The sequence below is a fragment of the Myotis davidii genome, unplaced genomic scaffold (assembly GCF_000327345.1).
Source record: "Myotis davidii unplaced genomic scaffold, ASM32734v1 scaffold168, whole genome shotgun sequence".
Taxonomy (NCBI): Eukaryota; Metazoa; Chordata; class Mammalia; order Chiroptera; family Vespertilionidae; genus Myotis; species Myotis davidii.
Window position 1 is genome coordinate 1,083,727 of NW_006383016.1, and position 22,135 is coordinate 1,105,861.

Sequence of the window (22,135 nt, forward strand, 5' to 3'; positions counted from 1 at the left end):
AAAGAAATTTACAGTGTTTATACAAAGTCTTTAAAATGTTGATTCCTTTTGAACTGGTAATTCTAATTTTGGGAATCTATTCTAAAGGAAATAATCAAAGATATAATATAATTTCAGATTAGTTTTTTTGTTTATTTTTATAATCAATGGGTTATTGTTAGTAGGGAAAATATAAATATTAAGAAATGTAAATAAGAAACAGTTAAATTTTATGACACTCATAGGATATATTATACAATTATTAAAATGTTTTTAAAACATACTTGATATGGAAAAATTTTCATTATATCACATAAAATTTTTAAAAATAAAATTTTATATACATTTAATAAAAACCTAATTTTGATATATTACATATATAAGCAGGAAAAAAAGACAAAGGCTATTTTCATTTTAACATATTCCCCCCAGAGTTTGCCACTACACATTTGATCCTTGAACAACACAAGTTTGAATTGTGTGGACCCACTTATATCCAACATTTTTTCAATAAATATAGTCAACCCTCCATATCCCTGGGTTTTGCATCCAGGAGTTCAACTAACCCCTGTTCGAAAACCGTATTCTCCATTGCAGTTTAGAATCCACCTCTGTGGAGGGCCAACTTCGTTGTGTGCGAATTTTTAACTGCATGCAGGTAGCCCTGCCCCTTGCCTTGTTCAAGGGTCAACTGTGTAGTAATTTTGAACTGAAACTACACTGGAATTCTGAATTTATGTAGGTTTTAAAAAGTATTACTAGTAAAGTCTTGGGCCTGCACCAAAGGATTTCAATATTGAAGAATCAAAGCACCTTGATATCAAACCATTTCGTCTTCAGGTGGTGCTGCCCCAGGGGCCCAGAGGCCTCAGGCAGGGCTTCTCTGCAGAGCTGCACTTGGCTGAGGCTGGCGGAGTCTCCCCGTACCAATACAGGGTTATGGGAAATTGTGGGAAGGATTCTCACCTGCTCAAATATCTCTTGCCCACCCACTTGTCATGGGTCCTGAAATTCTACCATTGGTGAGTCAATCCTCTGATTTAGGTTCTACCTTACCCCTGGAACTTCAAAAGAAAACAAAAGCCCACAGTATGAAGTGACATATTAAGTAACATCTGCATCTAAATGAATTTATCAGGCTTTCCTTCCTTCATTCCATCAACAAGCATTAATCAGGTGCATAAAAGTGCTGGAGAGAACCAAAGTGGGAACATAGAACTGAATCAAACCGTCTTCTGTTCTCAAGGGCTTCCCAGGCTAGCAGTGAGGCAGGTACACAGTCACATGTAATACAGAGCCAAGGAAGAGGTAAATAAGGTGCACATGGAGCCCGACCTAGCAGGAGGCATGGCTCCTGTCTACCTGAGGAAGGTGAGAAGACTTCAGAGGAAAGGTGCCCTTGGAGCTGAGTCTTGAAAAAAAGGAGTGCAGTCTGCAGAGGCAAAGGAAATCAGATATGTAGGCAAGGCAGCCAGAGAGCGCAGGAGGCTCTCAGGGAGATGCCGGGCTCCCGGGAGGCTCTCGGAGAGCGACCATGGTGTGCGAGCTGAGTAGAGTAGCAGAGCCTGGAAGTGACACAGGACCAGACTGAAGCCTCACGTACCCTGGAAACATGGGCACATTCCCATGTGGAGTTGCCAGAAGGGAAGGGGACGTTCCAGAAAAGGGTGCAAGCGAAGTGCTTGCCAACTCTGAAATTCTACCCAAGAGTGCTCCTGCTTGCTCTTGAATTCAGAGCCTGGCTCCCTACTGAAATCAGGTTACCGCCTTGCCTCTCAGGTTGCACTTTTAATCTCTAGGATCCAAGGACACAGTGGGTGACAATCTTGTCTTCCTTAACACATCTTTTCTGATGATTGCAAATATTGTTTCAAAATAAAAATGCTTGATGTTTACTTTTATTGTGTGGGACTTAACTAATTTGAGAATCTAATGAATGATTTATCTTTTTCAGACTAATGCACAACCTACCTTTTTAAACTAACATGGGATAAAAAAAAAAGACAATGTTATAAGGATACTATGAGGGGGCGGGGGGGAATTCTTTGTTTGTTTTGGACTTGAAGACTGGATTCTCCCTTTTATTTTTTAAGGAAAAAAGATCCAAATCTTTAGGAACACTTTCCTCTTCTATCTGCCCCATCTTTCACCCTCTCAAGGCACACATTTTCTGACAGATCTTCTCTATTTCCCACATGAAAACCCAAATCAAGGCAGAACCATCATCCCCAAGTGCAAAGCAAATTTGCATTATTAGTTGTGCTGGCAAAAATCTTGGAAAGTGTAAGCTACATAAATTCCAAGAAAAGGACTGAAATATCTCTCTCCAAAGTAGAATTTCCCTGTAACTAGATTTGTGAAGTTTCTCTCCCCCCACCTGCCTCCCGCCTTTTCTGACACAAGCTGAACTTATTTGCACAGTGTTCCAAAGCAGACAGGGACACACACACGCACACACGTACATAAACACATGGAGGAGACGCGCCTGAAAACTGTCTGACAGGCTGTTCTGAACCAGACCGTGTGCAGTGTCCTTGCCCAAATGCATCTGACTTCAGGCTTGGGAACATTAAACAAACACAAAAACAAGACACGGCAATGCGCGTGCTGGGCTGGATGACAGAGGCAGTGAGCAAATATTGGGATTGTATTTCACCTGTTGCCATGGTTACCAAAACAGGGCGGATACTGGCTGAAAGAGAAAGGAATAAAACTGGGAAGACAATGAGTCCTTGGAGAATGTCTAAATGTGCATACGAGGAGCCACTGATGTGGGTGGAGCGGGAACAGCCAAGAGAAAGACCCCCAATGGCAAGGGACATGTCAATACCCGGGTGTGTGTGAGCAGCGGGCTCAGTCACCACTCCACACAGCCCAGCACAGATCTCCAAAAACCCATGTAAGACCCATGCTGCCCCCAAATAACCAGCGATGAGACATGGGGAGTTTAGTTTTGCCTGGTGGCAGACAAAATCAAGGCAGCTTATGCCAGGTGCCCAGAGATAAAATGGTCAGCATGGACCCACACTCTGGATGACGAATAAGACTAGCTTAGTAGTCTCATGTCAACACCCCCGAGTCTCAGGAAAAATGATAGAAAATTGAGTCCATTTCTTTGGGCAATCATGATAGTTTCAATTCCCAGCTGATGTCAAAGGGGGAAAAAGCTGATTGAGCCACTTCTACCCCAGGTACTTTGTACCTCAATAATCAAACTGCAGAAAAACACTTCCGGAAGCACCTCCTTTAGAAAGCTCACTATCACAGCAACTAACAGATGACCTTCTGATCAACTTCTAACTAGCACATGGAGAATGAAGTTCCATAAACCTGAAACCCAGAATCTGGGTTCTAATTCCACTTCTTCTGTTAATTAACCACGTGACCTTGGAGACATTATTAACTTGAGCTTCAGGCCTTTGTATCTCAAAGGAAAAGGTTTTGCTAAAATAATCCCCAAATTTCTTTCCTGCCTATTAATCACCTTTGGAATTTGGTGATTCTTGGGCAATTGATAACCTTAAATTCTCATTTTCAAAAAATATATATTAAATGTATAATCATGTGTATTTGGGGTTCTGATCCACACATGGAATATAAATTCTGTAGAAATTGATTCTGTCCTATAGAAATATAAACAAACAGCTTCTACCTCTGGTTAATGATCTCATAAGATAACCATTTACATTTTATTAAAAAGTGGCACAGCATAATTCTACATTAAACATTCTACAGTTTAAATGGGCCAAGTGGCAATGGCATACGCAAGGTTCGGAGAAGTGTTGTGGCTTTAGTTCCTCAATAGCTAAGCTCAAACTCAGCACCTGTCTTGGCCAGACAGAAATATGGATCGGCCTCTGTCTAGTGTTTAACTGTAAGGACTAGAGAATCTAATAGGTACAAGCTCATAGATGGCTGGGCCTGGGCTATTAATTTGAAGCTCAGAACCTGCTTTTATTCAAAGTAAATTACCATGGGGACGCCAGGGACAGCATGATATAAAAACAGGGGAGCGGCAATCAAAGAAGACTTGGGCTCAGGGCCTGGTTATGCCACTGGATGATGCTGGAAACGTCACCTAACCTCTCTGTGTCTTTAAAATGAGCAACCTTCCTGGGCTGCTGTGAGGCTCAAATGAGACAATGCATGTGCAAGTGCTTTGCGATTTGGAAAGTGCTCTACTAATATATACTCATAGGATGATCCTCCCCATTGCTGACAAATATTGTGGTTTAGGGCCAGGGCCAAGGGCCCTGTGCCTGGGGTCACGGTGCAGCACTATATTTCATCAGCTTCTATTTTCTTCCCAAATTACCCAACCTCTCAGCTTATTCATTTGTAAAATGAGATTAAGAATAGTGTCTCTGTCACTGGCTTATTGAGGATTAAGTAAGATAATATATTGCAAGATGCTTTACACAGTTTCTGCCACCTATGCAAGTATTTGATTAATATTAACAATTACTATTTCCTGCCATAGTGTTTTAAGAAGGGAAGTTGCCTTTAAAAATGAAACCCATGGTATATATTATTGAGAACATAGATTTTTGTTGCTATTGCCATGGAATCTTCCATAATCCCTACTTATCTGCATATTGGACAGTGGTTTTTCACAGTAGTGAGGTAGGAAAATTCTGGAACAAAATGGTCACCTCGGGTCAGCCCGTCATTGTGTTTTGATCACTGGCTCTAGGGACACATGGCTGCTGGCACAATGCAAATGTTAACGACAGCTTCTTTAAAGTCCACAGCATTTCCTGCCTCATCACAAGCTTCTGAGAAGCAGACAGCCTATTCATTCACCTCTTTTTTTATTCCTGCACTTTTAGGAAGTGAAGCTGAGATGCTTAAAGCAAATAGGCAAATTGAAGAAGTGCATTTCTCAAGCGCGTCAGAGAGATGTTACCTGGAGACTGTCTTTTCATGTGTATAAGCTTTCCAGGCAACTCCATGTGGAGCCTGGCTTCTCTGTGATTTATCTGTGGGACAGTGGGTGGCCACGGGGCACTGTCGGCAAACAGTTATCCAGCCCGATAATTAGGGAGGGGAAAGGCAAACACAAACACACCCAGGTTGACATTCAAAACAAAGTGGAGATTTAACCATGATTGCTCACTCTACCACCCCAGTTCTTGTCTGCCAATCTGCCAGGAGGAAACCAGAGCCAAGAAAAAAAGTGCTGTCAATAATTTATCAGTACAGCTGATTTGGGAAAAGCACAAATCTGGGTAGAAGAATGAAGATCTGAGTTGGGAGCTCAGCCTGTGTTTAAATGATGACCTGATCTCCCTAAGTCTTTACCAGGCTTTGGTATCCTCACTTGTAAAATAAAGAATTTGAGCAACGTCTTTACTAAGTAACCTCCATCTTTAAAAATCCCTGACTCTTGAATATACTGTGCAACCTATGAGGAAAGGTGGGGGGTGAGGGGGTAAGAGATCAACCAAAGGACTTATATGCACGCATATGAGCATAACCAATGGACACAGATGGGAGTGGGGGGCTGGGGGGGGGAGAGATGAGGGAATGTACTGGGGGTTGGGGGTGGCCGGGGAGAGGTCAATGGGGGGAAAAGGAGACTTATGTAATACATTAAACAATTAAGAATAAAAGAAGATTTTAAATAAATCCCTGACTCTCCAATCTTTCGGGTTTCTTTCATTTAGTCATTAATACATATATTTATGTATGCATTCAATGAACTGTAAACCTAGCTGTGAATGAAGTATTGACAGTCGATGACCAAAATACAGGACAACCAGTCCATCACAATGGAAGAAACAGCACATCGATTGCTCTCAGTTCCTAGGAGGGCAATGATATTTCAATGTCTATTTTCTAAGAAACAGACATATTGCTTTTCTCTCAAGGAAATAATATGCTGTTTCTAGATATCTTTCAAAGAAAACAAATGTAGTCAGCTACTCTTTTTAAAAATATTTTTTTATTGATTTCAGGAGGAAAAGAGACAGAAACATCAATGATAAGAGAGAATCCTCGATCTGCTGCCTAAGGGGATCGAGCCCACAACTTAGGCATGTACCCTGACCGAGAATAGAATCATGACCTCCGGCTCGTAGATCAACGCTCAACCACTGACCCACGCAGGCTGGGTGTCAGCTACTCTTTACCTACTAATTACTTAACTTAGCGTTTATCTACTTTGACTCTCTCCTTCTCAGTTCCACCCTTGCTCCCTACCCACTCTATCCTACCCTATTTCCATGTTTAGGGTTTGGTTCTTTCCCATAATTTAAATCCAACTCAACTCAATTAAGTTCAGTTTTCATTCATAGGGCCTTTCTCAGTACATGGAGCTTACATGATGCAGGAATTACCTTCAAAGAGTTTCTAATCAGTCAAGTGGAAAACAAGAAACATCAAGATAAAATGTGTTTGGTGCCCTGGCCAGTTTGGCTCAGTGGATAGAGTGTCAGCCCTAGGACTGAAGAGTCACAGGTTTGATTCGGATTAACGGCATATACCTCAGTTGCAGACTTGATCCCTGGCCCTGGTAGGGGTGCATGCGGGAGGCAACCAATTGATGAGTCTCTCTCATATTGATGTTTTTCTTTGTCTAATCCCCTACCTTTCACTCTCTCTAAAATCAATGGAAAAAATATCCTCAGGTGAGGATTAACAAACAAACAAAAACGTGTTTGGAGAAAAAAGAAAAAAAGCTAGACCAGTTAGTGAGGCCACAGAGCTCTGTTTTAACCAAGGGGGAAGTTCCACATCACCAACTGCTCCTCATCCTTTCCAGGTTATCTGCTAGCCTGCACTATCCTTGCCATCCGTGTCTCCCATCTATACTAATAAAAGGGTAATATGCTAATTAGACTGGATAGATCGGATGTCTTTCAGACGTCCTTCCAGACAAAGCCACAGTAGCTGCGAGGGCCAAGGGGGGCCAGCAGCTGCAGCAGCTGGCAGTGGCAGCAGCAGCAGGGTGATGGGGGCAGTGCCTTCCCCTGATCACCTGGTTGCCTCCTGCAGAGGGAGGCCAGACTGTGGCTTAGGTCCGTTCCCTGTGGGGAGGGGGCCTAAGCCATCAGTAGGACATCCCCTGAGGGCTCCCGGATTGTGAGAGGGGGCAGGCTGGGCTGAGGAACCCCCTTCAGTGCACGAATTTTCATGCACCGGGCCTCTAGTTTGTATATAAATATAAATTAACCCTAAAGAATGTGATTTAATCTGTTGGTTACTGATATCTGGAAGCTTTATGACATTTTTGTCTAAAGGATAAATGTGTTGAAAAGCTTTGCCATTAGAGTCCGAGACATTAGCCTTTGCTAAGTGATGTGTTGTGGGCCAGTTTTTAACTGCATGGAGCCTCAGCTAGCCCACCTGTAAAATGGGGATAGCACCCATGTTTCCTTCTTTTCCTTTTTCATTTCTCTATGTGTACCTCCCTCTCTCCCTCACTTTCCTCTTTGGGTGTTCAAAATGTCCACGAGGTATCATGTGAATTTCCTTTCCAGCAGACACTCACTGATCCCAGGAACCTGGGAGGAAGAACCTGCTGTTTTGGGTGGTTGGAAAGATAGAAGGCACTCACAAATTTGAATTTGTTCTGACCCCCAAACAAAGTCCAATATGCATGGATCCACTTGTGTAATTATGAAGCCATATGTCAGTTGGCTTAATTCTTCTGAACAACAATCCATAAAACTAAATTATAATCTGCTAGAATTATGATATGACCAGCACAGATGTGGCTACAGTACACTGAAGTCACTGCTTGGTACTAATGTACATTAGTCAAAAGAAGGAGATGTATGTTTCTTGATTTAGGATTTCCAGATTACTGGGGACACCGATTTTGCTCTCCCACAATGGAAATGACCGATTTGGGGCAAGGAGAGTGGCTGTATTCTATTAAGCAATCACTAGCCAGATAGCTTCTAGCAAACTTGTGCATTTAAAACAAAGCCGTCTTAAGCTCTTGTCTACCTCCAGAACCTCCAAGTTTCACCAGAGATTCAGGATGATGGCTTTTGTCAGTGGCCAACAAGGAGTGCGAAATGAACACCACTGTCCCCAGCAGAATAGATCTGTAGTGCTGGGTGTGGGAGAAGCCTCTCTGGTTTCTCTCCTGTGCTCCAAAAACACCCCCCTGCCCCCCAGAGTGCATTCATCAAAATAGCCCATGTGTGACCTTTGGAAAAGTCCTTGAAAACAGTGAAACAAGAGTCTTAGCTGAAATCTGGAATTCATTCCAGTCTTACACAGGAAGAAAATTAGGCATAGAACAACAAAGCCTATAGTTCTGAGAAACCTGGGGAGGCTCTGGCTGACATGAAAATCATCGATTTTTTTTTCTTCACTACTTTGTTTTCCATAAAAGCTTTCATCTAAGTAACCAAAGCTGCTAGAAAATACTGTAATGTTAGTAGATGGCAAGCACTGGTTTCACCAGTGAATAATGCAGGCAGAATAAGAATAGAGATGCTGAGTAATATATTAGAAGTCACTTACTTAACAATTTTGCAAGCTACTAAGTAAATGCTATTCTTCCAATATAAAAGTGGCAAATGCTACCATTTCCCCCTGGGTTAACATATTGGCAATAATGGGATTAGGCATGGAACTTGGGGTAGAGAGAATAGCTGTGTTCCCTAAGCCCCCAACTCCATCAGAGAATTCATTTGCCTAAATATCATGGATCTGGAAATATTTATTCACTTAGAATGTGAATCACCAGAGGAGTGCGCTTGCTCAGTAAATTAAACTGTACAAACATTTGTGGGGTAACACTATTTTTATAAGTACAGACCAATTCCCTTTGTCGCCAGCTGATACTATCACTATTAATTTGCCATACCATATGCTTTTATTTCATATGCATAAGTAATCACAAGCCCGTACTCCCTTTGGAAGCATTTTACTTTTTTGCCAGCAAGGAAAAGGGCAGGACACTTTGAGTCAAGTGGTAGCATAAAACCCAGTGAAAATCAATTGGCAGGGAAATTTGGTTTGGACTTATGTTTGAGAATCCACCTCAAGTTTGTCTGGGAGGTCCCTCTAAAAGCATTCAGACCTGAACCAAACAAGAAGATTCAGAAATAATCCAGCTGCGGGAGGGGCGTAGGATGCTCAGACCCAGAACACATCTTCATACACATGAATAACCTAACTTTTTCTTAAGTACCTTCACAGTTCATTTTTTATTTTCCTTAAAAAAAAAAAAAGTAAATGGCATTACTCTGGTCTCCAAAACTGATGCCAGTTTGAACTATACTCTGCCAGCAAGTATTTGGTTTGGCTCTGCAGGGCTTGAGTTGAAAAAATATTTGCCGATTCCAAAAAGATTTAACGAGCTTTGCTGAAGATGCCGGTGCCATTTGGCATGTCACATGGACTGTGGCACAGCAAAGAGAACTTCTTGACCACAGATTTTATTTGCCGGAGGTAGCCAACACTGGGAGTTCCATCGCTTCCTTGGGTCAAGAAGCTGCAAGTCAAATGAGTGAAGTTTCCAAGAGAAAATGACCGAAGAAGACATTTAAAAAAAACCAAAAAACTTGCTGCCATTGAAAATGAACTCACTGGGTTTTGATAGCTAATTTTCAGAACTGTCAAGAGCATCCTCATACCAGCCTCAAACCAGGTCCCTAACGCTGTCAGTCAGCAAACCAAATAAATCTCCAACTTCTCACAAAAGGACCCATTAGCAAGAGATAGTCAAACCTTTTATTGTCATCGGATAGCTTACTAATTGTGGTGTTAAAATTTGAACAAGGGTTGAATGACCTACTTCAAGCAACTTCACTAGACAAAACCAGCAAATTTACTTTATATTGCCAAGTTGAACATGCGTTGCTTTTTATTAATATTTAGAACATAAATGCATGAATCTAGCACTGGGATTGGAAAGACTGACCTTACTGCACATAAGTCTCATATGTTAAAAGTCACTGAAGGCTGTCACCTGAAATCATGTGCTTCAGTTACTCTGCACTGATCCTCTCCAATCAACGTCACATCTGACAACTATAACAAAAAATGCAAAATATTCCCATCATAGTGTGTGCTTAGAAATAACATGCATGGATAAATGGGTATGGGGACAGGGTGAGAGGCACTGAAACTGTTACCACCTTGAAGAAGAGAAACACGGGATTAGTTTTAATTTCAGGTTATGAGTAAATACACACATACTTAGGTGTATCCCACTTAACTGCTATGGATCCCCCCAAACTTCTCCATATCTCTTTCACTAAGCCCACACGCTGATCTAATGCTCAACACATGATCATCTACTTCCAGGTTCAGTAACTAACACCCTCCAAGAAAGAGCCAAGCTCTGCACACAACCTTTGCACAGAAAGACCTATTTACCACAACAAAGACGGAGCCGTCTACCTGACTTGACTGAAATGTGGAAGCCAGAGTAAGAATCAAAAGAAAAACATCATGCAATAACAAAAGGGTGATTATACGTGTTATTTACCATTTTGGCTTCGGAGTGCATCGGCTGGACTTGGGGAGAAGCACAGGGGTTGCTGAGATTTGGACCCTGCATTCCCAGGAGGTTGGAGTTCACTGACATTTGTCTCTCCATCTAAGACAAAGGAAAGCAACAGAGTCAAGAGGCTGAGGAGGCCGTCTAGGCCTTAGACAAAGCTGCATTTTTCTTTCAAATGAATCGTGTCTAGTTTCTTTGAATAACTGCGGAGAAAGTCTGTGGTTTGGTGAAGGGTAAGCAATGCACTCCTGAGCCTTGAACCCAACCACATCAAAGAATCACCCAAAGCTACACCTTCTATAGAAGATGCCCCAAGCCAAACAGAACTACCTTGTCATTAGATCATTTCCAAACAAAAGTATGGAATATTTTCACTTTTGCAAACCCTCCAACTGCCACGAATTATACTGATTTTTATAGATATGAAGAATAACATATGCATAGAAAAATGCTGGAAGGATATATAATATACCAAATGGTTATCTCAGGTTATCTGTGGTTTTTCCCGCCATCCCTAAATTTCATACAGAAACATGAATCATTTTAGCAATAAGAAAAAATAAAATTAATTTTGAAAGCATCTCTGGTGGGTCTGCCTGTCGTTCTTGCTCATAAACACAACTGAAAGGACCCAGCCAGGTATTTGATCCTCTGCCTCCAGCACATGTCTTCCTCCCCGTTAACCTCCTCATGACTACACAGCTGCAGTCTCAGGCCTCAGGGTGGGACCGGGCCTGTGGGTAGGAGAAGAAGGCAGTGGAGGGTTTTGATGACATGATCCACCAATCCCACATTGTCCTGCTAACCCGCTATGGTGTGTAGTATCAGTATCATTCAAAGAGCTGCATTAAATTCTGGCATTTTTGTCTCCAGGGTGTTCCTGCTAAAAAGTAAATATAGCAAGATCTCTATTTCAGTCATGGGAGAATGTGTCTGATGAATATTTTCTGTTTAGCAGAAAATTAGCCCCTTTCAGAGAACCAAAATAAAGCAAATATACAAGTTTGGGCAAAAGTAGATTTATAGTTGTGAGTACATAAAAAAAGTTTATTCTTGTATTATTTATTAATTATTGCATTATTTTCCATACAAAGAACTGTAAACCTACTTTTGCCTCAACCTCTACTTTATACTGAAATCACAGAAAATAATGAGACGTTCCTAGGGGGATTTTCAATGCAAGAGTTTTTCCATTTGTTAAAAGATGGAAATGAAAACAATGGTCGGAAATTTTAGGGAACCAGGTTTCTGCTCAAAGTTAGCCTAGGTAGTCTTTGGGAAATACAGAGCTCCTTCTCACTGAAGGAAAGCTCACAGAGGAGAGTTGAAAGCGATAGTTGAACTAAATGACCCTTTAATGTCCTTTCCATTGTTGAGGTTCTGTGACTGCAATTCCTGTTGTGCCCACTCCTGGGGCAGGGCGTGGCTATGACACTGATGTGTGGATTAGCAGAGGTGCTGCTCAGCTTCTCCTGGATGCCTGGTTGACACGCCCCTCACTGCAACACCACCAGCCTTACCTTAGCCTGAATTAGTTCATCTGTATCAACAGTGTGTGGATATGTCAAACTGTTCCAAAAGGAGCTACTGAAAGAATTCCCTAGATGTTCTAGAGCACACCTGCAAAACCTTTTGAGGCTTTACCAATTCAGTAAAATAAAATATTTAAACTCATATCACCCCAAATTATTTTTTTAGCCCAGCTGGTGTGGCTCAGTGGTTGAGTGTCAACCCATGCATCAAGAGGTTGTGGTTCAATTCCTGGTGAGGGCACATGTCTGGGTTGCGGGCTCTATCCCTGGTGAGGGGTGTGCAGGAGGCAGCCAATAGATGTTCTCTCTCATCAATGCTTCTCTCTCTCTCTCTCCTTTTCTCTTCCTCTCTCTCTAAAAAAAAAAAAAATTAATAGAAATATATTTTAAAAAAGATTTTAAAAAGGTAATTTTTAAAAATCATGGTAAAATAAGAATTTCCATTTTAACAATTTTTAAGTGTACAGTTCAGTGCCATTAACTACATTTGTGCACTCTAATTCGTGTGTGTGTGTGTGTATGTGTGTGTGTGTGTTCTCTAATCCTTTCATCATGAAGATTGTTCTGGAAAAATGCTTATTACTGATAACTCCCACTTCCAGAGGCTGGGGAACAGGACAGTCAAGTAGCATTTCACCCCTTTTTCCAGTAGATGACCTTCTCCTAGAGAGAAATCAAGCCCAACTCAGTTTTTGCCCTCAGTTTTCCCAAGGAGATCTTTGGAACGTCCGGAAGTACAGGTGACGGTCAGATGTTCCCATGCTGCTAGCCCTCATGCACTACAAACCTCAGAGCAGCCGGTTTCAGCATCTGGATCCCCAATCCACCGTGCTTCCCACTTTTTGGAAAAATTATAGTCTATGACTATTTCTACCCCGTGACTCACAAATTAAACAGAATTTTGAGAACAGGCTGACTTCTCTATCTAAAAAAGAATTGCATATTTCCCTCTCAATGATTATAGGGTCAGGAGCAGTCTCTTCAAAACAACTCTTCGGTGCTCACTAATAAGGCTCTGCACCGAGCCTGTGGCTTTGAGGAGTTGACTAGAACAAGGGGTCAGAAGATGGGGGAGGCTTTGCATTGTCCGTAAAACATCCAGGTTAAAGAATTCACCTTTTTAAAAATATATATATTTTATTTATTTTTTTACAGAGAGGAAGGGAGAGGGATAGAGAGTTAGAAACATCAATGAGAGAGAAACATCGATCAGCTGCCTCCTGCACACTTCCTACTAGGGATCTTCCCACAACCAAGGTACATGCCCTTGACTGGAAACTGGGACCTTTCAGTCTGCAGGCCGATGCTCTATCCACTGAGCCAAACCGATTAGGGCTCACTTTTTTTTTTTTAGCTTTTTTTTTCTCCTTGTAAATACACTGGAGAACGGAAGCTAAGATACCTGGCACTTCAGGGGGCTTTTGTAATAATAAATGGATGTTCATATCCCCAAATTATTTAAGCATGTAACTTTGAAGATAGAATATCACAACCCAGTGAGCTCCTTAAAGGCAATGCCTGCCTTGTTCCTCACCCCATCCTAGAATCTACCATGGTAGTTGGCCCATAGAAAGTGCTCAACAAAAGTTTGTGGAATGAGTGAATGAACAAGCACATCATTTTGTTTCAGACCCAAGGCTCTGTGAAATGTGTGGCATAGTAGCATATGCTACCAATTAGTTAAAGGTCTCATCTGCACCTGCAGACACAGACCTTTTTTATACCCGGAAATAGTGGTTTTCTGTGGCAGGAACTCTAGAAGATGATGCTCAAAATGCCAGCATTATAGCATCAGAGCTGGTGACTTGATAACATGGAAGAAAAGACCCAGATTTCTAGGTCCTGTAACTTTTAGGGTATACTTTTTTAGAGCTTTTATATGAATTTCCGTTAGTTACATCTATGTCACTTTCGACCTCAATTTCTCAACCTCAGCACTATTTACAATTTGAGCAAAATAATAATTTGTTGTGGTGGCTGTTCTGTGCATTGTAGAATATTTAACAGCATCCCTGGCCTCCACCCACTAGATGCCAGTCACTTCCCCCATCCCCCCGCCCCAGTTGTGACAATCCACAGTATTTCCAGATGCTGCCCAATGTTCTCAGGAAGCCAAATCATCCCTGGCTAAGCATCACTGCTCTGGACTGACACTATTGTCGTGGCAGCTGCTACCTGTCCCTGACACGGGGTTGGGAACTCCTGTGCAGGAAGCATCCCTGATTTCTATCTACACTGACTCTGCACCATGCACATGATTCTTCGTTTCTATTCTGAAGCATCACCAGGAGGTCAAATTGTACAATGAAGTGATGCGACCCAACAAAGAGAGGCAGGAAACAGGTGCTAGGTACCTTTTTCTGGGCCCTTTCAACCCAAGTGTCCCACATTTGTCCCTGAGACTGGTACACACTTGAATCAAATGGAAGAAAGGTCACTCAGTGATATTTTTTGAACAACGCATCAACTTTCTGAGAGGAGACTAATTCCTTTCTGAGAGGAATTTAGAGCCTAAATGGAGATGGCATATGGTGGATGTCTTCATGCAATTAGTTGGGTTGAATAAAACCTGGGTTAATGACATTGTTGGTGCTGTTTTGTTTCATCGAAAGATGTTTACATTGAGGAACACAGGTGAAGTCAGCCAGCTCATCTGACCCAATTTTGCAAAGACTGTTTCTAGCCTGAACTACCCGATATATGCAGTGGGCAAGTCCCTTTCTCTAAACTGGGGCACCAGGCCCCCAGGCCCTCCTCATTCTCTTCCCACTCGGATAAATGAGCAAACTGCTCAACCTGCCAGAGCCGAGCTGCTCAGTGTGAGTTTAGATTTGGGTTCCAGTCACAACTCTCCATTCACAAGCTGCGTGACATTGGGCGATTAGCTTTACATTTGTAAAATGAGCGTCAGCATTCCCACAGGATTGCTGTGACAGCAAAATGAAATAACAAAGGTAGACAATTCTTTAAAATACTCTGCAAGGCACTGCTGATACCGGTGTGGGAGGGCTTTAATAGAATCGTCACACCACTCTAGGGTTTTTGAGAATCCTTGTGGCCCTGTGACTAACACCAGCCACCAAATGTCCACCAATGCAGAATGCCAGGGAGGATGAAGAAGAACAGGCAGAGGATCCCACGGAAGGAGAGCATGGTTCGCTCTGGAATAATCTGTGTCTCCCATCTATGTCCATCTGTTGTTTTCAAAGAGGAGCAGGAAAATATAATGGTGATGAGTGTAGACGTGGCAGTCAGACTACCTGAATTTCAATCCTAACTCCATCACCTACTGGCTCTGTGATCTTAGCCAAGTTATTCGGTTTCCTCATCTATAAAATGGGGATAAGAACAGTGCATACCTCATAGGATTGTTGTGAGAATGGAGGGAACATACATATCGTGTAGATGTTAAGAGTGAGCTCTGGAGCAAGAATGCCTGGGTTCAAAACTCAGCTGCTCTGTTTCTCAGACAAGCAAGGTACCTTCACTCATTCAAAAAATGGGGAAGGATTAGTACCTACCTCCTAGGATTGTTTCATGTGTTGATAAAGTGCCTAGAGATAACTAGCACATGAGAAGCACTCAACAAATGCTGTGAGAATAATTAAGAGAGCATGGCATGCATGACTACATGTTAGAATTATATGTAGCACCATCGTTATTGTTGGCATTATTGTTACTCTGAGCCCCGGCAGACCACTCGCTGTCAGTTTAAGGACCCTCTGTAAATAGCCCAAGTTAGACTGTGGAGTAGTCATAAAACATGTCTCTGAACAAATCCCGTTCCCTGGCTGTGGCAAGGTCACTTGTCACCAGTAGGGAGGTGAGCCTGTGCCTCACCAGGGAAGCACTGAGGAACAGGAAAGCCAGCAAGACGCTTGGGACGGACAAGCAGACCCTCAAAGCCACTTGCACACAGCTCAGCTCTCTATCCAGCGGCCACTTTCTCCCCAGGCAGCCAGAAGCTCAGTTTCCCTTCCTTTTTCAAATGGGGCAAGACTGGGAGGAAGTGAGGAGCACTTACTGGCATCAGGACAGCAGAAGATCCCGGCATCGTAGGGTTGGGCAGGGTCCCGGGCATGGAGGCTGGCATGGGCTGTCTCTGTCTGTTGTGGATGTGTAGCAGAGAAGATAGAGAGCCTGGAACAGGCCTGGGGACAAGGAACGAGAGAAGCAGATATTATTCCTGATGCCCTGGGCAGGGGATTCACTGCCAGTTTCCTCGGGACCAGAACCAGCGGGGGCAACACCATTATATGCAAAGCAGATCAACTCTTCTGGTGGGAGCCACATAATTGAGGATATTAGGGAAATAATAACAAATAAAACACAAGTCTGGCTTCCTTTGCTGCTTCCTAGCTAATACATCAAATTCTACTTCATTTCCTGACCTCTGTTATCTAACTGATGTTCAATAGACAACAAGTTGATAAATCTTCTAACCCCTGCATCTTATCATGGAGACTCAGTGGTAAAATCCTGCAGTGACTAGGAAGTCTCTGTCCTCTGGAGGACTTTAAAACCAGAGATGTGTGTGCATGTGTTTTGTCCACACTCTCATACACCTCTGCCTGGAAGCCCTCCTGGCTTGGCTCTGGATACATTTGTACTGTCTGGATTTGCAGAGCCAGCTTCATTCATGAATTCCCAATAGAAATCTATTTTGACTTTTTCACTGTTCTCCACTGTGAGTGGAACAAAAAACAAAATCCAGGACACAAATGAAAGCAGTCGGGTTGTGTTCAGGCCACTGTAGTGGGACAAGTCTGGAGCCCAGCCCCCAATTTCCAACCCCTCGTTTCATAATAACTCGAGGTGTGAGGCTGTTTGACAGAAACTGATTTTGACCTGACCTGCAGGACTTGGGCAAGCACACTTTCCTCGGGGGAGTACATAGTTTGAGCTTTTGATTTAATTTGCCAGAAAATATTTTAAGGGCCTTAAATTAATGAGCCAGGGAATATGGGGCTGAGGGTAAAAAGGGAATTATTTGTGTTTATTAAAAATGGCAAACAAGTGACCTGCCTGATGCCCTTGCTCTGGGGAGTTGTATAAATGTCAGACCATGAAGTCAAAGACTTAACAACAAACAAGTAAACAAACCCGCCTCAGGACCCTGAATGCCACGATAGAAACTATTGCTAACAAAATGAATACATTTGTTTTCAAAAAATAAAAAGTCCTCATGTTAAACTTGCAGACAGAGACAGTCTGTGTAGGCCACAGACGGTCTGTGCAGGACTGCGCTTCAGGGAATGAGCCCTGTCCAGAGACCCTCCGAGCGGCGTGGTGCCTCCTCTCTGGGGCTCATTCACCTCCTGTGGGTGATTCGTGGAGAACTGGGAGACTGAAATGGGAAGAGGCCAACACGCTCTGTCTTCGCAAGCCTGTCAGAATTCCAGAGAAAATCCACTTTTGCCTGATAGCTCCTTTGAAAACACAGCGAGCTATCAGTGTCTCACACATTATAAAAGGATGAGTCATAAATTAGTCTATATTGATATGTTTAGGAAGTTGTATAAATGAAAATAGAAAAGAATATAAAGCCTTTACACTGTTTGTGTAGATATACAGAGATTACACCCAGTTTTTAAAAATAGAATGTGTGTGAGTCGTTACATGTAAGTAGTTTGTAACAACGAGATGGGTGTTTTCAGAAAAGCACATGGAGTGCTTGGCTATTCCTTGCCATGTGCCCTGGGGACCTCTGGAGTATGGATTAACAGTAAGGCCTAGGAGGGCCTCTGAAGGCCCGTCAGCTTTTCTAGTTCCTGGAAACTCCGGGTTTCAAGTGCTCCGGAATTTGCCAGCAGGTGTAACTTCCCCAAGTCTTATCTCATTCAGAGGTAGCTACATGGAATCAGAGAGGTGTACCATGTGGCTCAATCAACAGACAGTGCTCATTTATATTCTCATCTTAATGTTTCGTTTGAGACATTTACTGAAAATAAAATAGCTGTATAAAACTATATCATGCTGAATAATTTTCAGTTCCTTTAAAGATAAAATTAATAACCTGAACTCCCCAGTTTCATGAGAAAGATTGAGAGTATTCCTACAGATAGCTAATTATTCATCCATCCACTCACCCTTTCACCTATAGACCTATATATCCAACCAGATAGATAGATGTGCATATATATACATCTCTACATGCATTACATACATGTATGTAGACTTTTTACCATATGTCTGTTTCCCTAGTCACAGAGGGAATAATACTTCCATTATAGACAGTTAAGGAAAAGCAAAAACTATTATAGGAAAGTCAACTAAAATTTTTTATTATGTTGATTGGCAATATCATCCTCACGAACAAAGGGCAATATATATATATATACTATCACCATTTCCATTTTATTCTCAACATATTAATAGAAATCTGGTTATAAGTTTTCATTGATGTTTTCTTTTTAAAAAGAAATCAATTAAACAACTTAATAGTAATTCAAATGGAGATGCTGAAGTAATTAAATTTAAAACAAGTTTTCATTCTTCCCAAGACTATGGGAAACTCCCAGTGGTATAGAATAATTGGGGAATGGTATGTTTCATTCAATGCAATGTTCTTATTAGGTCAGTAATTTCCACACATGCATAAATCTACTCGGTTTTAAAATATCAAGTATTCCTTCATTAATTAAGGCTTTCAAGGTACTGGGTTCTCTTGGGATTAAAATAATAACTACCTAATGATGCCAATCAGACCAATTAGCAACATATACTTGAAGGGGAGAATGGTTATTTGAGAACGCTGTATGCTTGGATTCTAAATGATTTTGAATTATTCTATAAATAATTTCTCCATCCTCACCTACAAAACCGATGGAGTTTTCTAGGCTTCTTGCCTTGGCTTTTTAAACTACAAAAGCTGAAAGGAATAAAAAAAATCTATGTCTATCCATCACAGGGTATACAAAGGACTAGACTGAAGCAATTGTGTAGCTTGGCCCAGGAAATAATCATTTGTCCAGAATAGTCAGATCACTGAAGCAAGAGTGGTAAGAGAACAATTGCATTAATTAATTCCCCTTGTCTATATAGAAATAATTATTTAATACCTTGCACTGGCATAAAACTTTTTATATTGCACTTATAAACTATTTCATGTTTTTCAAAATATCTTCACCTTCATGTGACTTGCAACAATGCAGTGTGGTAGATAGGGCATATTACTCCCATTTTCTCAGGGGTAAGCTGAATTCCAAAACATTTACATCTGCCCAAGGTCAGATGGGTTATGAAAAGAAGCAGGATTTCTATCCAACTTTGCAACAGAGTATTTCCTCCACCACACCCTGATGGATCCCGTAACAAAGTTATTATTGATTTTTTTATACTAAAATAAATCCACAGTCCATTTCCTTTAATATTCACCCTGCTCCCTGGACTTTGTAATGAAGTAGTAAAGTTCTGCAATACTGCTAATATGAGAAGTCACTCATCCATGGGAAATTATGTTTTTTCCCTTTAAAAAGAAAAAAACCAACAAACTTCCCAAACAACACATGCGTTAGAGACTCTGAAAATAAGACGGCAAATTGCAGTAAAGTTGTGAAAACAAAGGCCCGACAGTCTCTCTCCAGTGCAGGCTTGTTGCCATGAACTAATAATTCCAGACTTTGAGCAAGCCGAGCCTCCTTTTTAATAACCATATGCCTCTAGGTAAAGCATTTCTACTAAAAATTATTGAGGCATGGAACAAGGTAAGATGTGTGAGCTCATGTTGGATTGTTCAATTACTAAACGGAGTCCCGTAGCATTGAGAGTTTTCCAATGTGACAGATGATTCCTCTTTATACACTTGTATAAACATAATGCTTACGGCTGAAATCTATGTAAGCTTTTCTTTCAATTAAAATGTCAAGGATGACAGACTGTGTTTTCACTGTCTTTAACAGAATGCTAGGTGCCACAGCAAGCATTTTCATGTCCTCGTTTTTACCCCCAAAGGATGTTTTCCAGTCTAGGGGTGTCTGAGAAGCAGGGCTGTGTCTGCTGGCCCTCCTTGCCCTTGGACGAGCCCAGCTATCTTTAAGGAGCTAAAGACCAGTGCTTTTGTTTGGAAGGTCTGGGAGGGTCACTGCAGACTGCTCTCCTTTCCCAGGTCTTCACAACATTTAGGACCACAATTAACCTCTCAGAACACACAGATCTGCCACGTGTGTGATCAGGCAAAAGGAAGAAGCAGACGATGAAAAAAATTAGGTCAGAAAATGAGATGATCAATGTTTGCACCTAAATCAGATAATAGACATCTAAGAAACCTTGAGCAGATAAAAAAAAAAAAAGATAACAACTAGAAGACCTGAGGGAGGGGGAGCAGAATAAGAAAAGCTTCAAAGCAATAAAATGGAAGAAGGGTGGGCAGGAAGCAGATGAGCCAGAGGCCAGAGTTTCTGACCTGGGGAGAACCTGCCTTAGCCATGGGGCTTTCCCCTTCCTCACCTGGTTAAGGAGTGGACAGGCCACCTGGAAATTTCTTGAAACTAAAATTCAGATTCCAGGCCTTGAAATAAAAATGAGATGCTTTTAATCTAGCAAGACTATCTGTTCCATTATGATAAAGGTTTTCTCCACTGCTCACTGATACATCCACCGTGGTTAATCCAGCACCTGACTCAGAGTAGGTGGCTGCTGTCTATATTAAATAAAATAGAGCCATTACAGCACTTATTAATGTCAAGAGGACATTTGAAATGTGAATACACCCCAAAAAGAAGGTGTTCCTAAAAGATTACAGAAGTTGGGGGAAAAGGACCCAATACATTCTATGGGGCCCACAATTCTTTCTCATTTAAATACAACATAATTTCACACACAGGCTAGAGAGAGCTTCTTGCCAGGATCTTTGCATTTGCTAATGAAAAGAACCCTTGCTTCCTTTGCACCTTCTTACCTGAAGTGCTATGGCCTCACCTAGGAAGTTAGTTTCTGCCTGGGAGGCTGGAATGCCAAAGACAGGACACAAACTCTTAACTCTCAATAGAAGGCAGTTTGTAATGAGAAGTGCTCATTTACTCATTCTTCTCTTAACTGGAAATTTGTTTTGTTTTTTTTTTTTTAAAGAATAGTTTTGATTTTTTAGAGAGAGAGGAAGAAGAGAGGGGGAAGAGTGAAACATTGATGTGAGAGTGCAACATCAATAGGCTGACTCCTGCAGGCCCCCTACTGGGGTTGGAGCACCCAACCTGGGCATGTGCCCTGACTGGAATAGAATCAGCAACCTCTGGTGCACAGGATGATGCCCAACAGAGCCACACCATCCAGGCCTCACTGGAATTTAAAAAATCCCATTTTTGTAAAGAAAGTGAACTGTCAGGATAATCAGGTAGAATGTGAAATGGAAAGACAACAGACCTAATTATTTCCATTGGTCATGATTACATTGTAAAATGGGGTACATGGGTGCAGGAAATGGTCTGCCACGGTAGAATCCCAGCTCCATCACTTACTAGCTGTGTGACCTGGGGCAAGTTACCTGGCCTCTCTGTGCCTCAGTTTCCTCAACTTTAAATGGGATAACTGAGCTATTTACCTCATGGCATTATGAGTTAACGCATCTTAAATACACTGAATAAGTTCAATAAAATTTGTTGTTTTTGTTAGTTGTTATTCTGAAATACAGATCAAATAGCAGATTAATCACTAAACTTCAAACAAGAAACTACGGCTTAAAGCTGGGACCCAACAGAACACCAGTCCTTAGCTTTAATTAAAGAACTACAACCTAACAAATATCAAAATCTTCAAACTCTTTGCGTATATAAGACATTTCTTTAACACTAGAAAGACTGAAATTTAGTATATACCTATATTGCCCAAAAGCAGTCAAAATGACTGCATTGTGAAAGAATAACTAATGTGTAAAGAAATTTGTTTAAAATTAATTTTTAATATTTTTTATATTATTTACAGTTATATCACAAGTTAGTCGACATTTCTTTCATGAATTTAGGGCACAAAAGAAATAAAATAAACAACTTATTAGATCAAGTATCACTGCATAAAGATTCGAATAACAAGTACTAGTTTAGCTTATTGAGCAACTGCAACTTATCAAGTATCGACAATTTATCATGTACTTGTATGTTATCATGTGACGGTAATCGAAAAAAACTGAAAACTGGTATTTCAATACAGAGACGAACTGGTC

At 41.4% G+C, this 22,135-nt stretch overlaps 1 protein-coding gene across 1 annotated transcript in view; it reads right to left on the reverse strand.

The window, feature by feature from the left end:
* Nucleotides 1–22,135, reverse strand: part of CREB5 (cAMP responsive element binding protein 5) — a 413,538-nt gene that overhangs the window by 82,236 nt on the left and 309,167 nt on the right. Inside the window, exons 5-6 of the mRNA XM_015558127.1 lie at nt 16,004–16,130; nt 10,433–10,543 (exon numbers count right to left, since the gene is read on the reverse strand). Coding sequence (XP_015413613.1) covers nt 10,433–10,543; nt 16,004–16,130 — 238 coding nt within the window. The remainder of the gene's footprint in view (nt 1–10,432; nt 10,544–16,003; nt 16,131–22,135) is intronic.